Here is a 17,776-nt window from a genome sequence, read left to right as displayed (position 1 = left end):
CGGCAGATGCAGGCAAACCCTTTCTGGGGCCATCCGTGATCACAAAAAGTGAATCCGTCTTACGGAATGATTCCGTAGCTTTCAGGTATGCCCTGATTGCCCGAACCACATCCAAGGAATGCAACGCATGTTCCCGATGATGCTTGGGCTGAGGACACAAGGAAGGTAGTACAATATCTTCATTCTGATGAAAATCTGAAACCACCTTAGGAAGAAAGGATGGCTTAGGATGAAGTACTACCTTATCCCTATGAATCACTAGGTATGGGGACTGGCATGATAATGCAGCCAGTTCTGACACCCTGCGAGCAGAAGTGATAGCCACCAAGAAGGCCACCTTCTGGGATAAAGTAAGCAAGGGAATCTCCCTGATGTTTTCAAAGGGAGGTTTCTGTAGAACCGACAAAACTAAATTAAGATCCCAGGGCGGTAAGGGCGCGCGGACTGGTGGAGCCAGGTGCCGCACCCCCTGGATGAAATTCCGCACCAAGGACTTGGTAGCTAAAGGTTTCTGAAAGAAGATTGCTAATGCTGAAACTTGACCCTTGATGGTGCTCAAGGCTAGCTTCTGCTCAACCCCTTGTTGCAAAAAAGCCAATATTCGAGTCACCGAATAGGTACGTGGAGAAAATCCTAAAGATTCGCACCACGCAATATAAGTCTTCCATGTGTGATAATAGACCTTGCTGGAAGTCGCTTTCCTTGCTTTAATAAGGGTAGGAATGACTGAAGCTGACAAACCTCTGTCCTTCAGTACTTGGGTCTCAATGGCCAGGCCATTAAAACCAGCGACTGTAAAGCACGATGGTAAATTGGTCCTTGAGACCACAGACACTCCCTGAGACGAAGTTCCCACGGAACGTCTGCGACTAGCCTGTCCAAGTCGGCCAGGCCGGCTTGACGAGGCCAGCCTAGAATTTCTAGGACCACTGGTGCTGACTGGATCTGAACCAGGCGTCCCTAGAGCTATCTGGCCCCGACCATCCGAGAAAGTCTGGTCGTTTTCTGTTCCCACACATTTATCAGATACCTGATTGCTATCAGGAAGGGTGATCTTTCCTAGTTGAACCTCAGGGACCGAAGTCACCCGGCTAGAGGCTTCTTGGCCTGTCTGGTCAACCAGATCCGATTCCTGTGGGGAATTGAGACTAATCTTAGGAAAAGGTAAAGGAAAAGATCTATTCAGGGAACGGTGACTACCGCTCCCTGTAGTACTTAAATGTTGGAAGGGAAGAATCGCACCGGTAGTAGTAGTTGATGCTCGATCTAATGTCCTGAATACCGGTGAAAACGTCCCCCCACCCTCAAACCGGGTGGGGGCGCACCTTCAGGCTGTGTACTCCTTTGCTTCGGGTTTGGCTGAGTTGGTCCTCTGTTTGTCCGACCAGCCTTTCTTGAACCCTCCTGGAGGAGTCTTGCCTTTCCTGCTTGTTCCAGCCGGGCGTGCGAACCCTTTATGGGCGGTAAAGAAAGGTCCTCGCTTGTTGCGAGGTCCCTTAGCTTTAGCAGCCTGTGGCAAAAAAGTGCTCTTGCCCCCAGTGGCATCCTTAATGATTTCATCTAGGGTGGCCCCAAATAGACGATTCCCCTGAAAGGGGAGATTCGTCAAGGTCTTTTTGGAACCTAGGTCAGCTGACCAGCATTTTAACCACAGCACACGTCTGAGGATTACCGCTGACATAGATGCATGCCCTAATAGGGGAGTAGTGTCCAAGGCTGCGTCACAGATAAACTGTAGCCCTTGTATAATCTGTTCCATCAAATCAGATGTTTCCTGGGGAATATCTTTTCCCCTAAGGTCTTGGCGTACCAATCTCGCCCATTCCGTAAGTGTCTGGGAAACTAGACCAATAACAATTACTGGTCTAAATGCTGACCCTATCAGAGAAAAGATAGTGCGGGACTCTGCTTCCATCCTTCGATCCACCGGATCCTTAAAGGACGAAGTGTCCTCCACTGGGATAACCGTGGCTTTATTCAGCCTGGAAATAGGTGGATCCACCACTGGTGGTACCGTCCATTTCTTAATGATGGATTCCTCAAACGGATAGCGTCTAGCAATACGCTTGGAAATAGTAAAGGTACGTTTAGAATGCTCCCATTCTCCTTTAATCTTATTACCAAAACACTTGGGTACAGGAAAAACCTTCACCGTTTTGATGGGCTTGTTAGTACCAAAAGGAATCTCTGTATCAGTTGCTTCTGCCGGTAAAACCTCAAGTTTTAAGGTTTCCTGCACTGCCACAACTAGTGCGTCCACCAATGCTTCTTCCTGAATTATAGCGGGAGAAGAAACGTCCTCCTCACTGTCTGAGGGAGCTTTACCTGAGGTAACAGCCCTTGCAGAGGGACCTGCAACTGCAGTGACCATCTCTGAATCTGAGTCAGAGGTGTCAGATAATATAGGGGTAGGCAGGGGTCGCTTCCTTGACCCTCGTCCCTGACAGGCCGCCTCCACCCGAGCCACCATAGACTCCAAAATTGCTGTAAATGCCTCTACACTCTGTGCACCGGCGGGTCCCGTGGCCCCCTCGAGGGAAACAGGTGGGGGAATTTGTGTGGCAGGGTCCATGATTATTCCAGTAACTTCCCGGATAATATAATTCAAAAATAAAAAACTTTTTTTTTTTTTTTTTTTCCAGACCCCCAGCGCCACAAAAGCCCCTTAGTGTTACCTGCTAGGGATCCCTATCGATCGAGAGAGAGAGAGAGAGAGAGAGATAGACCCCCAGGCTCACCACTTGATGCTCAGAGTTTAACTGCAACAGGTTACAGCGCTGTCTTGACAAACAGGAAGTCTTTTGGCTGGCTGCCCAGGAAGAAAGGAGGCGGCTCCGCCCCTCTGCACGCCTTCCGGCGCCTCCCCTAGCTCCACGAGGTGTTTGGATCACCTCAAACATGGCCGCCCCCATGCTGGACACACGAGGCTACGCCAAAATGGCGGCTCGTGCAATCCAGCAAAAAAAATGGCGGCGGCCTGTACCGAATAGCGGTGTGCTGCAGGGCACACAACACTATCTCTGCATGGGGATTTTTGGCGTGGTTGGCGGTACCGGCCCTGGCGGACCGCATGGCCGTTCGGAAGGCCTGCTATAGCTGGAGATTTGACTAGGAAGGCAGTCTACATGTCCGTGGCTTCTGACTGGTAGGTACCTTATTCTTATCACAGTAAGATTCCCAGACTGCCACTGATTACAATCTTTTAAACATGTATACAATTAGATTGTTAGCTCCCAAACCAAGCCTCCTGGCTTTTTGCACATAAAATCACACTCAAAGTAGGGGGATCTGTGCCATGTTATAGGATAGAGGGGGGACTCTATCTTACCATACAGAGAGGGGCCCGCGTTCACCACAAGACCCGTCAGGGGGAAAAGGGGGAACATACTACTCACCATACCGGAACCAGGCGGGCACCAACTCCTGACAGTACCCCTCTCCACCGGGGCGGGAGGGCTGTCGACCAATACGGACGCCGTGACTCATGGTCTTTGGCGTTTCAGCGAGACGTTTAACTCGCGGGGTCAGTCCCTTAATGGGACTTTGTCGCGGCCGACCCAGCGCGGAGCTATGGCCTGCACGCGCTCGTAGGCTGAACTGGGGTGACCACCGGATCTCAACATCCAGCCCGTCGCCCAGTTCAGCTTTCTTGCTTGAAGATCTCACAGGAACACTGGAGAAAAAAGCTGTCTAAAAAAACTTTTTAAGAAAAAAATCTTGCCAGGACCGAAGATCCCAGCAAGGTATCTAGGTCCTTACTCCTAACTAGACAGAAAATAACTGATTTGCTGAGGCAGAGAGAGGATATACCCTCTGGGACTCCCCCTAGGGTGTGGCCAGAGCATTTTAATTTCCTGTCTAGTCCTGCTCCTGTGGAGGCAACATAACCCGAAGGTGCTGTATCACCGAGGACTACGTCTGTCAATGAGCGATAGAGAAAAGGGGAGTTCTGCTATCCAGCAGGGTTATCAGCTTTGCCTAGATCTCCCATGCTGGACTACAGAAAACATGTTCTTCTCTACATAAGGGGTAGGTGTTCTGTTGTCCACCAGGGTAAGACTCCGGCAGCGCTGGAAACACTGCTTGGAAATGCAGTGCGGCAGAGGCAGTGCTGTCAGCTCAAACAGAAAGTTAGCAGTTCACTGAATTTCTGCTATGAACAAGGGGTATTATTCTGTACTTGCAGGCCTTTTGGAAAAACAAAGCCTAAGGAAAGGTTGCACCTATTGCAGAGATATATCAAACAGGTTTTTTTTTTCCTTCGCACACTGGGGTTTATTTACTAAAACTGAAGAGTGCAACATCTGGTGCAGTTGTGCATTATAGCCAATTAGCATCTAACTTCAGCTTGTTCAATTAAGGTTTGAAAAAAAAAAAAAAAAAACAACACCATGGAAACTGATTGGTTTCTATACAGAGCTGTGCCAGATTTTGCACTGTTTAGTAAATCAACTCCTTTAAGTCTATCCCCAATTATGATAGACATTGGAAATAAACATTTATGCTCTATTCATACCATTTGGAATCAGGACCATAGAAAACCTCTAGTACAGAATTGGCAACATTGTGGCTACAGGGTCGTTTTGTGATTGGGCAAGTACACTGGGAACTTCTTATTGTTACATTGTACATGGAAAGAATTACAGTCACCAAAGCTGAAAGTGATCTCACCTAACTCTGGAATCATCAGATTAAAGGAAACATACCAAGAAAGACATGGAGATTGTCATCACTGACCTCTCCCTAAAATGTTAGTTGCTTGAATGTCATGCTGACACTATGGCTTCAATACTTTAAATCACTGGTCTGGAACTTTTTGTTCTCCTATTGAGCCAGCAGGTTTTTCTAGGTTTTCATGGAAGTGGTGTCCCCTTTGACCGTTACACCTCAGTTACAGTTTTTGGTTTACTTTTCTACAACTCACAATGAATGCTTAGAGCTAAAAAGTTTACATGACAAAAAGAAATGCTGATTTACCGGGTAATCATTATAGTTGTATCCACAAGACTTGCAGCTCTGGTTTGAGCAGGAAGTAATTTTAGTCCACAACGAGATAAGTAGTACAGCAATGCTGGCCAATCTCACGAACACACACCTAGAAGACACACAGATTCAGATCAAGGAAATAGAGACAGGGGGTTAGAAAAACAGCTTTCCATTACTGTCTTGAGTAACTTTATCTTTCTGGGAAAGTACTGCAGGTTACACAACAGGCCTTTGTATGGTCTCACCTTGCACTCAACAGGCAACAAAACAAGAAGTCAAAGTCACAGTAAAGAAGGGGAATGGGGTCCTGTAAAATATTGCTGGATAATGCAGACATTACAATGACAATGCAGAATACATAACACAATATATGCACTTTGCAATGTTGCTAAATATTAGTCTTAAAAATCAATAAACTTTATACAACAGTAATTCAATAATGGCAACACATATTAAAGGAAACCTGCAAGAAAGAAACATGAAAGATGTGGTGCTTTGGTAAAACTACAGTTAAGTAGAAACTAGGATCAGGGCACACAGAGGCTTTTATTAACAGAGGTTACAGCAGGCACCTTTATGTGCTTTCTTGTGAGCTGGTCAAACATTAGCTTTAGGAAGAATTATTTTTAAAAGCAAACTGGCTAACAGGATCTTTTTTTAAGAGGAACAGCTTTCCATTTCAAACAATGCATATCCGCACTTACATTTAAAACTACATGACAGCCTGGCAGTGAAAGGGCACAGGGGCAGCCCGAACAGAAACCACCCCAAGCCCCTGACCTGGACCCCGTTTAAAAACTGGCTTGTTATCCCCCGTGGGCTCACCCAAAAAAAGTGAGCAGGGCCCCAGAAACACAGTGCCCTGACCACTATCTGCGTTAGTGTCTGCTACATGTGGAGAGGAGGCTGACAGATGCCGCTCTTTTCCATCCTGTTTGGCGGGTCCGGGTCCATGTTTTCAGCTCAGGGACTCGGAGCAAGCCACTGCCACACCCCTCCACTACCAAGCAACCACATAATCACTACAAACAAGATAAAGACTAAAGGCCCGTACACACGTAGCGATTGTAAATATTCGGCCGCCGAACGATCAGCCGATTGTCGGCTTGTTAGTATGATGCTTCCGACAACCGACAGCGAATTTTCGGCCGAACAGAATCTGGCGTGCAGACTTTAAAATTTTTGTTGGCCGTCACCAGAACGGCCGATTGTTCGCCAGTCAATACAGAATTCGGCCGACAAACAGCAGATTAGCAAGACTGGGCATGCTCAGAAAAGAAAAAACACACGGAAAGTTAACCATCACATGACATCACTTCTGCAGTCGGCTGTTGTTGGCCGACAAAATTTGTGTGCAGTCTTTAGCACTTTTCAGCTGACAGGACAGCACCGGACAAAAGACGGCCGATCGTTCGGGCCGACATTCAGTATATGTGTTCGGGGCTATACAGGAAGGCACAGTCACAATTTTTGTGTGTAAACAGGGGGCGAAAAACTGTGCTTAAAAGTTGAACATATGACACTATAGCAAAAAATGACAACCAAGATCCGATATACACAAAGGAAACATCAGGAATTACAATGCTAGCTGTAAATCACAATAGCATATAGAGTTAGCATAAGAAAAAAGAAAACAAAGAATCAAAAAAACAAAAAAAAAACAACACAAGAATAAAAAACCCAGGCAACAGTGAGTGATAGCATTTCAAAAATGCAAGTATCTGGCCAACCAACGGTCCCAAACTTTATTATATTTGGTCGGGCACACTCTATGCATGTATAAAAGTTTATTATAGCGTAACACAGAGTTAACTTCTTGACATCATGCTTAAAGTATAGGGTAGAGCTCCTGCATCCACTGACGTGCAATGGGCTTCCTGGCAATAAAAAGCAATTCCTGTTGAAAAATTTTCAAAATTTTCACCCTCAGGGTTACGGAGGAGACCTAACAGACATAACTGGGGGTCAACTACCAGGGGTGATCCTGTCTTATCGTGCAGGAATTGTGCCACTTGTGACCAATAGTCACGTATGATCAATCATTCCCATAGTAAGTGGAAAAAAAAACACCCGGGAAGAACACCTGGAACATGTAGGGGAGTGAGAAGGGCGGAACTTTGCAATGCATATTGGGGTCAAGTAGGCTCTATGCAAATTTGAGTAAGGCAGTCTGTAGCCTTGGGAGACACTTTAACATGCATCAAGTATTTAGGCCCAGTCCTCTTCCTCCACATCCCCAATATCTCACATCCATCTGGATTTCAGTTGGTAGGCTAACTTGGTGGCTACGGGGGTGATAAGATCAGTATAAAATATGGAGATCTGTCTCTTGGGGTCCACGCCCAATATGCAGTCTAAGATGGGGAGATTCAAGAACTAATAGGGGATCAGGAAATTGAGTATGTAGGGTGTGCCGTAATTGTAAATAACGAAACAGCATGGATTCGGGGAGTGAGAATTCCTCAAGTGCTTGAAAAGATTTTAGCTCAGCTCTAGTAACAATCTGGTATAAGGCTAAAAGGATCACTTTAGGTTGCCATTTACATGTATGTTTGTATGCTGCAGTGAAATTCCATCATTTGCTACCTATCACACTGTCATATGCAATGACAAAATGTCTTGAAAATATCTGTGTGGCACTGACATTAAACACATAACTGAAGTGCTGCACTGATCTGCAATGCTAAACTGCTTTACAGTGCCAAGTGCTAAAAAGGAGATACTGCAAGATAAAGTAACATACCTTATAAGTGTAAAGCGTATCACAAAAGCTGGAGCATAGTCTTCGAATCGTACTATGTTTTCAAAAATAATTGGAGTAATAAAGTTGGCAATAGTAATGACAATAGATGGGAGATATTCTATCAGAAGACTTAGTTGGCCTGTTTTTTGAGTAACCTGAAAAACACAGTAATAATTTACATGAGGGGAATATTAGACGCTACTTCAACCCTTAACAAACCAGTATGACCAAATGTATAGCTAGCAAAAAAAAAAAAAAAAAAAAAAAAAGGCCTGCTGACCATAGCAGTCAAGCAGACAGGACCAACAGCAAAATAACCAATACAGAGCCAAATTTTGCAGGGCAGGCTTGTAAATTAAAGCAAACTAATAATAATGAGTCATTCCCCTTTTCGACCCTTCTTTACTATATGACCTGTTATTCATTGTAGCCCATTAGGTTTTTGTCAGAATTAGTATTTAGATCACTTGCAATGTAGCACTGCCTACTCAAAAAAACGTACATAAAAAAAGAAAAGAAAACCAATTGAAAGGAGTAGAGTGGAATAAAACAGCATGGGTGATTTCTATTTCAGCACAGGTGGGCCATAAATTGTATTTCATTATTCTCTAAAAGACTTTCAGCCAATAACCCCCACATAAAATAAGTTTCACTTTTTTGTACTATAGTAAATGGATAGGTTAAATAAATGAAAACTTTAAAATGTAGCCAATAAATCTATGTGTAAAAGTCATAAACCTCCCCCAATAAAGAACATGCCATAATCATTACTTCAACGCAGCTGTAACTAGATACATTGTGCCTTTAGCAACAACAGAACTGAAGAACATACGAGTAGTGCTAATTGCCATAAACTGGGTCTAGTCAGTATGTCAAGAAAAGAAACTCATGGAACATGATACTTTGTAAGAATAAGGAAGTTTATGTCTGCCAGACAGATTGAAAACTACAACCTAAATTTCAATAAAGCTGGGAGGCTGTGTAAAATCTACATAAAACAGAATGCAATGATTTTCAAATCAAATAAACCCATATTTTATCCACAGATGAAAATCAAAATCATCAAATGGTTAAAAATGTACCATTTTTTTTTCTTAAAAAGGGATTTTTGTCTTACCGTAAAATCAATTTCTCTGATGTTCATTGACTGACGCAGCTCTTCATCTTCTTGACCGTAGGGTTATACTGCCCCCTACAGGAGTAGGACACTAGGCAGAGAAAAAGCTTGCCGAACAACTGAATCACCCAAGTGCTCACTCCGATGGGAATGATAGGCATGCCACTCTCAGGCAGGGAACTTCAAGAAATATACACATGAAAGAGAAAAGGAGGCGCAAACACCTAGTGCATTACCCTTGGACACCTTTAAAAAATGATTTTTAAAATGTCAAAAACATACTCCCAGACATAAAGAGCATAAATCACATGGAATGAGTCCACCACATGTGGAAACGAACATGTCCCTGTATTTGGACAGCTGACGCATTTCGGGAGGCACGCTCCCTTCCTCAGAGCTCTAAGGAAGGGAGCGTGCCTCCCGAAATGCATCAGCGGTCCAAATAATGGGACATGTTCGTTTACACATGTGGTGGACTCATTCCATTTGATTTATGCTCTTCATGTCTGAGTATGTTTTTGGCATTTTAATAAACTTTAAAAGGTGTCCAAGGGTAATGCACTAGGTGTTTGTGCCTCATTTTTCTCTTTCATGTGTAGAGAAAAAGCTTAAACACCCCTATGGGGCAGTCCCTGTGGGTATACCCCTACTTCCTGCTATAGCTATTCAGTTTTGTAACAAGGAGTGTCAGAAGGAAAAAACCAAACTCCATTGAGGGGTGGGTGCTGTGTCCGTCAATGAACTTCAGGGAAATGGATTTTACGGTAACACAAAAATCCCATTTTCTCTTTCATTCATTGACGGACACCGCTCTTCATCTTCTTGACTGTAGGGACGTCCCAAAGCAGTGTCAAACATGTGGGGTGGGAACAGCAGAAAAAACAAACTTCCCCAAGGTTAAAAATAGCCAACCAGGTAAATTGGAGCTCAACTGGTAACAACTAGAGCTCATCTGGAAAAAATACCCTCAAAAGAGGACAAGTCCTCTAAACCGCAGCCTGCAAAACTTTGCAGCCAAAAGAAGCATCCGCAGATGCCAACACATCCACTTTATAAAAGTTTGTGAATGGGTGTACAGATGACCAGGTAGCCATCTGCAAACCTGCATCACTGATGCCTGATGACGAAAGGCTAAGGAGGCACTAAGCACCCGAGTAGAGTGCGCCTTGACAGGGAAAGGAGGAACCGGACCCTTAATTGAATAAGCCTGAACCAGTCTGTCTGATCCATCTGGAAATGGTCGCAGCAGAAGCAGCCAGCCCTTTCCATCTGTGAGGAAAAATAGTGAGTCTGATTTCCTAAAAGACTCAGATGCCAGATACACCCTTATTGCCCGAACCACATCCAAGGAGTGCAAGGCAACTTCCTTAGGATGCTTAGGCTTGGGACACAGGGAGGGCAACACCATGTCTTCATTCATATGAAAGTCAGAGACGACCTTCGGAAGGAACGACAGACATGGATGCAGAACCACCTTGTCCCTGTGAACCACCAGGTAAGGTGAACGACAAGACATGCCGCCAGTTCAGACACCCTGCATGCCAAAATAATGGCCATCAAAAAGGCCACCTGAGACATAGCAGGAAGTCTCCCAAATATTTTCAAAGGGAGGCTTCTGGAGAACTGACAACGCCAAATTGAGATCCCACGGTGGCAATGGAGAACGCACTGGAGAAACCAAGTGTCCCATGCCCTGGAGAAATGTATGCACCAAGGAGTGTGTGGCTAATGGGCGTTAAAAGAAAACCGCCAAGGCAGAGACCTAGTCCTTGATGGCACTCAAGGCCAGGAGCGGTACAACTACTTGCTGGAGGAAAGCCAAGATCCGAGCCACCGAAAAGGAATGAGGGTAACCCCGGAGGGATTCACACGATGCAATGTACTTCTCCCACGTGCGATGAAAAATCTTCCTAGAAGATTTTCTAGCTTTTAAACAGCGTAGGGATCACCGAGTCAGACAATACTCTGTCCTTCAGCACCTGGCTTTCAACAGCCAAGCCGTCAAAGCCAGCGACTGTAAAGCAGGATGGAAGATTGGCCCTTGGGACAGCAGATCTTCCCTGAGAGTCTCCAATGAGACAGCAACCAGCCATACCATATCGGCATACCAAGATCGGCGAGGTCAGTCTGGAGCCACTAGGATGACCGGAATTCCCTTCTTCCTCGATTCTGCGTAGTAGTCTCAACAGAAGCTGGAGGGGAGGAAAGACGTAAATCAGACGATACTGACTCCAAGGAGCCACTAAAGCGCCTGTAGTGACGGCTAGAGGATTATGAGAACATGCCACAAACCTCTGAACCTTCCTGTTGAGGTGAGAGGCCAACAGATCCACCTCTGGAGTACCCCCCGGAGACCTAACTGATGAAACACCTCCGGATGAAGAGACTATTCTCCCTGGTCTAACGCCTGTTGACCAAGATAGTCCACTTGCCAATTTTCTACCCCTGAAATTTGCACAGCAGAGGAGGCTGGAACAAATCTTTCTTCCCACCTTGAAATACTGGCTACTTCCCAAGCCGCCAGGACACTTCTTGTGCCCCCTTGGTGATTGACATAGGCCACAGCCATGGCATTGTCCGATTGAATCAACACCGAACACCCCTGGAGACTTGTCCAATGATCCAAAGTCTGATCGCTCGGAGCTCCAGTAGATTGATCGGTAGTCTGGACTCTTCCTGAGACCAGACCCCCTGAGCACAATGGATGCCTCCCCACCCAGACAGGTGCATGCAAGTCCGAAGAGACTACCGTCTGCTAGTCAGGAAAAGCCAAATTGCCTCCTGTAACTTTTGAAGTTTCTCCCGAGGAAGAAACACTCTGGCTGAGGAGGAGTCCAGAGTCAGACCCAGATAGACTAGGGACGATAGGCTTGCGGACGGAACCAGAGCAGACTTCTGAAGATTCTGAATCAAACCAAACTCCCTCAGCGTATGCACAGTAATTTCCAAGTTTTCCAACAAGGTGGACTAAGACTCCGCTCATAAAAGCAGATTGTCCAGGTACCCTAGTACCGCGATCCCCTGCTGACGCAGTAATGCTTAAATCAGGGCCAAAAATGTTGTGAAGACCCAAGGAGCTGAAACGAGACAAAGGGTAATGACACAAATTGAAAATGCTCCTCCCCCATGGCAAAGCGTAGGAAACACTGATGGGCAACACATATCGGGATGTGAAGGTAGGCATCCTATGTCTATGGAGGCGAAGAAATCCCCCTTATGTAGGGATGCCACCACTGCACATGGACTCCATGCGGAACTTCTGTACCTGCACAAAGCAGTTTAGCACCTTGAGGTCCAGTATTGGGTGCACTTTGCCCTCCTTCCTGGGAATTGTAAACAGGTTTGAGTAAAAACCTTGAAAACGTTACGACTTTGGAGCAAGAACAATCACCCCTTGAAGTAACAAATCTTGCACCAGCCCCTAGAGATCCTTTAGGCGATTTGAGGATAAGTGCAGGTTGGAAGGGAAGAACCTTTCTGGAGGATATGATCATAACCTGATTTTGTAGTCGGAGCGAATGACTTTGTGGACCTACTTGTCCTGGATCAGGGGCGTCCACAGATTCGGAAAGCAGCGAAGACGTCCACCCCCCCCAGAGACGGGTGAGGGCACCCATTCAAGTGGATGAATTTTTGTTCACAGGTCTGGCAGCACTTGCTTGTGGTTTGCCCGACCAAGACTTTTTGGAACCCCCAGAGGAGGCCCGAAAGGGCTTGGATTCCTTGGCTTGAGACCCTAAGGGACGGAAAAGTCCCTTGTGAACAGAAAAGGGGGGTCCCCGCCTACGACGGGACTCTTTACCCCTGTGAGGCCCTTGATAATGTCATCCAAGAAAGCTCCAAACCGGCAAACCCCCCAAGAATGGAAGAGCAGACAAGGCCTTCTTAGAAGCCTGGTCAGCAGACCAGCATTTCAGCCAGATAATGAGCCGCAGGACCATTGCTGAGACAGAATCTAGAAAGCAGTGGAGCGGCATCCAAAGAGGCATCACAGACAAACTGTAGCCCTTGTACCAACTTATCCGCCAGCTCCACCCAGGCAGGGGGGGAGCTGCTTCTCCTCCAGGTCCAAGCGTAAAAGCTTAGCCTACTCAGTTCGACACGAGGGCAATAGCAATTACCGGTCTAATCGCCGAACCATACACAGCCACATATGGCGGGCCAGAGCCTCCGCCCTCTTATTAGCTGGACCTGTAAAGGCCGGGGACTCAACTGGAATGCAGGTAGTTCAATTTGACCCGGAAACCGGCGAGTCCACTACAGATGGAACCGTCCACCTGTAACGCAGTTAGTCCTCACAAGGATACCGCAAGCAAAAACGTTTAGCAACCACTGCATTTTGGACAACCCCACTGTTATGTGACAATGTTGTCAAGGTAAGCGGAAGAGGAACACCCTTGCAGCTTTGGAGGACCTGTGGGTGCCAAAAGGAACGGTGCCTCAGACGCAGCAATCTCCATTTTTAAAGTTTCACGCACTGACACAAACAATGCATCCACCAGCGCCTATTTAAGCGCAGCTAGAGGAGCAGAGGAATCATCCTCACTCTGAGCACTCGGGGTGCGTGGACGCAGATCCAGTAAAGTCGCTATATACTAAGCTCACCCCGAAAAACAATCAGGGGAGGCCGCCGACTGTGATGCCAAGAGGACGCCGGCCAAGGGCCCACAATGGACCAACTATCGAACCCCGCATAAAAACAAGGGGGTTTCCCTACGAGCCCTCTATAGAGGACATAATAGGACATAGCCCCCTTAAAAAGGGGGGCGCCCGCAATGACGCGGAAGCGCAAGCAGGGTACCCTCACTAAAACAGGGCCGGTGACCCACACAATGGCAGCAAGGCCAAAAAAAGGAAGCACTCCAGAGCACTACCCCTTCCAAGGGAGGTGCCAAGTTGACTACATGGCCTAGCAGGCCGAAAGCCACGGCCTAAATTTTTGATCCTCAGCCCGGGAGATGCCCAAAAGAGTGGGGGCTTCAGCTACACACACTGAGGCAGACACCCCCCCCAAATCGGCCGCATAGCCAATAGGCCACAAGCCACGGCCTAAACTTTTGAAGGCGTCCAGCCGCCAGGATGCGAGCCCCAGCAGAGCCGATCACCCAGGGACAGCGGAGGGGAAAGCGGATGCCAAAATGGGAGGCAGTGGCATCAGCCACCCTCACAGGGGCCACCTCACATAGTTTCCAACGACTAGGCCGCGTACCCTCGGATGTTACAACATCCGCTCCCCCAGCCCAACAATTGCTGCAGGGAGCCCATAGGACATCCCTGCCCTAGTCACAAACCCCCAGGGTGGCAGGAAACCCTGCTTAACCCCCCGTTGCGCTCCAGGAAAACCCGGTCGGCCACAACTTCAACCAGCCCCCCTTAAGAGCATGTGGCAACAGCCAGCTCATAACCTCACCCAGGGAGGGAAGGAGGGTGTAGGGAGCCCAAAGGCACAGTGATCAAACATTTAGAGGGGCTGGGGTATTGGAATCCGGGGGTCTGACCATCCCAGGGAGGGGCCCATGTCCACCCCATTACTCTCGAGGGGTAGTGAGGGGACAGCCATTTACCACACCAAGAACAGGGTGGGCACCGCTCTGGACAGGACACCACTCCATCATAGTGTGGATGCTGTCGGCCAGGAGGAAACGCTGCGACTGAGGCGGAAGCCAGTTTGTATGCGCCCTCGCAAGATGTTTATTTGCAGGCCTGCCCCCGTCGTCCAGTTGGGCTATGTCGCGGCTGACCTAGCGCAGAGTTGCGGTCTGCACGCGCTTGCTGGCCAGACTAGGGGGGACCCTAAGGATCCATATTATCCAGCTCGTCGCCCAGTCCCGCACTTGATTGTAGCTCTCGCAGGAACAAAACAAACAATTTCATGTAAAAAGAAAAAAAATTGCTAGGACCAGAGATCCCAGCAAGGAACTAGGTAACTCCTGACTAGGCAGAAAAAAAAAACCGGAATACCTATAGCAGGACGTGGGAGTATATAGGCGTGTTCAAGCTTTTTCTCTGCCTAGGGTCCTACTTCTGTAGGGGGCAATATAATCCTACAGTCAAGAAGATAAAGAGTTGTGTCCGTCAATAAATGAAAGAGCAAGGTAATGTTTAAATTAATGGCATCAACACGTCCTAAAAAAGTTGGGACAAGGCAACAAAAAGCTGGCAAAGTACAACCCTAAATCCCAAAATGTTGGGACAAGGCAATGTTTACCACGGTGTAGCACCACCCTTTTAAAACACCACTCTCTAAATGTCTGGGAATTGTGGAGACCAGTTGCTAGAGTTTAGGGTGAGGAATATTTTCCTGTTCCTGTCTGAAAATATGCTGTTTAAAAACATGGAAATATCTTTTAGCATTGATGGTGCCTTTCCAGATTAGCTGACTTTTGAACTGAGCACTGATCACAAGCCAGAAGGTCCCTCTCCTCTTTTGTTCGAAGGATGTGGGACCCATGGGTGCCATAAACGGTGTCAAATTTTGATTTGTATGACTACAGAACAGTTAACCACTTTTGCAACAGACCATTTAAAATGAGCATTGACCTAGAGAAGATAATGGTGTTTCCGGATTATGTTCAGCTTTGGCTTCTTCTTTGCATGATAGAGCTTTATCATTTTTGGACAGCACAGCAAACAGTGTTCAGAGAGTGTTTTTTACATATTCCAGAGACCTTGCAGTGATGTTCATCACAAAAACATGCCTGTTTTTAATGCAGTACTATCTAAGGGCACGAAGATCACAGGTAGCCAATATTGCATTTTGACCTTAACCACAGATTCCTCCAGATTCTGGAATCTTTTGAAATTATGTACCGTAGATGATGATACATTTAAAGTCTTTGCAGGTTTAAGTTGAGGACCATTATTATGCAATAGTTTGACAATTTTTAAATGCAGCTTTTCACAGATTGGTGAGCCTTTGCCTATCTTTACGTCTGAGACACTTTTCATACCTAATCATATATATTACTGACCTATTGCCAGTTAACCTAATTAGTTGTAAAATGTTCTTCCAGCTCTTCCTTGCTAGTGCCACTTACTTTGCTACAGCTTTCTGTTGCCCTGTCACAACTTTTTTGAGACAGGTTGCTCCCATCAATTTCAAAAGAACTTTATTTTTTTTCTTAAAATGGTGCATTTTCTCAGTTTAAACATTTGATACGTTTTCTATTTTCTATTGTGAATACAATATGGGTTTATGAGATTTGCAGATCATTGCATTGTTTTTATGCAACGTTCACACAGCGTCCCAACTTTTTTGGAATTGGGGGTGTAGTGAAGAATAGAAACTTTTTTTATATAGTGTATTTAAGTTTGTTTTCAAGTTGTAACTTTGCAATACCAAGCAATCAGGTTTTCTATAAAGGTACTCTGACTGGCTTGCAGTTCTCTGTGCTCCAGCAACCTCACTACTTCCTTTTCAATTCCAGGGCACAGTGCAGTTCTTCAGAATGAGCTGCTTGGACAGAAAAGTGAAAAGAGAAACTGAATGTGTTGCGCGCTGCCACTAATCAAAAGCTTGCCACAAAATGACCTGTACTATCAGCTGCAATCTGTGAAACTGTACAGGTTAAGATCGCAAGACTCCCTTTCTCTAGTTCTACTGTAAATGGGGCTTGATCTTTCAGGAAGAAAGCCTATAAAGAATTTAAACTATAGGGGCTGATTTACAAAAGGCTTGATGCTGTGTATTTTGTATGACATGTAATAAGGATGTCTATGTGGAAAGGACTGTCACCATTGCTTATTGAGTCCTGTATCTATGCATCCAATGTTTTGTGTGACTGTATTTTGTACAAACTCAAATCTTTGTTTCTAATAAAATATTAAAAAAAAGAAGATTGGGGGACTCGTTTACATGCTATTATTTACTTAAGAGCTTTAGTATTTTCTAGTATAGGTTTGTCACTTTTTGAGTTGATGACAGGACAAAGAATGTCTATTCTTCTATCTTTTGAGATTAGCATACTTATTTACAATATGTTGAAAGAAAGAAGTGTGGTTGCAAACATTGCAACAACAGGTACAGGAACTTCAGAAGTTTGCTGCACAAAATATGGCTAGACCCCTGCTAGATTTAAATAGGAATGATGTTTTGAATAAGATTTCTTCTTAGGAGCATGTCAATAAATGTATTCCAGGAGCTCAAGTTATGGATAGGAATTACAGATCTGAAGGTAGTTGGGATGGCAACTGGGAAGGTTCTTTTGTTTTTCTTAAGTTAATTGGGACTTTAGTTCATTTTTAGTTCAAAGAATGGGTAAAAAACACAGAAAAACTATGAGCCTAGAATGGTCCATATTGATCAATGAAAATTACTTAAGAAAAACATATATATATATATATAATTTTTTTTTTTTTATATAAGAATTTGATACTTTTTTCATTTTCTCTCTTAGATGTGTCTTTTGTTTCGGAGTTTAGGAAGATTATTATTTTTTTTTTTTTTCAGAATTTTTGAATTCTACTATGACCATGAGACAAGCACAACTAAACTTCTATTTGTCACTACTTTTTTGTTTTTGCTTTCATCATTACTTCCTTTCTAATTGTGTTATCAAGGACTATCGTTTTTGGATGGACTTCAATGTTTTCCTCATATGGACTTGTTTCATAAGAGACATTCTGATTGTTCGATCATTATGGGGGGGGGGGGGGATGAGATTTTCATATATTAATATTTTATGAATGGTTTAATATAGGAGAGTAGGTTTAGAGCTTGAACATATATTTTAAAACACATTGCGTTGCTTATTCAAATCAAATAGATTAGAGAGTTATGGGAATAATATGTGTAAAATCTGCTATATTATTCTTGATGTTAGTGACAAGATAGCATGAAAAACAAGTGACTCCACGTGGACAATGAAATTTGATACTTTCTCCTACGCAACCTTTGTTAGTTTAGTAGATCCTTGGAAGATTGATATCAC

The 17,776-nt window shown here is 45.1% G+C and overlaps 1 protein-coding gene across 1 annotated transcript in view; it reads right to left on the bottom strand.

Moving 5' to 3' along the window:
* Positions 1-17,776, bottom strand: part of TMC7 (transmembrane channel like 7) — a 119,437-nt gene that overhangs the window by 14,304 nt on the left and 87,357 nt on the right. Inside the window, exons 9-10 of the mRNA XM_082260567.1 lie at positions 7,730-7,884; positions 4,978-5,095 (exon numbers count right to left, since the gene is read on the bottom strand). Coding sequence (XP_082116693.1) covers positions 4,978-5,095; positions 7,730-7,884 — 273 coding nt within the window. The remainder of the gene's footprint in view (positions 1-4,977; positions 5,096-7,729; positions 7,885-17,776) is intronic.

The sequence above is a fragment of the Pelophylax lessonae genome, assembly GCF_965119305.1.
Source record: "Pelophylax lessonae genome assembly, chromosome: 6".
Taxonomy (NCBI): Eukaryota; Metazoa; Chordata; class Amphibia; order Anura; family Ranidae; genus Pelophylax; species Pelophylax lessonae.
Note: the sequence above shows the minus strand (reverse complement) of the source record. Positions and strands in the feature narration are given on the sequence as shown.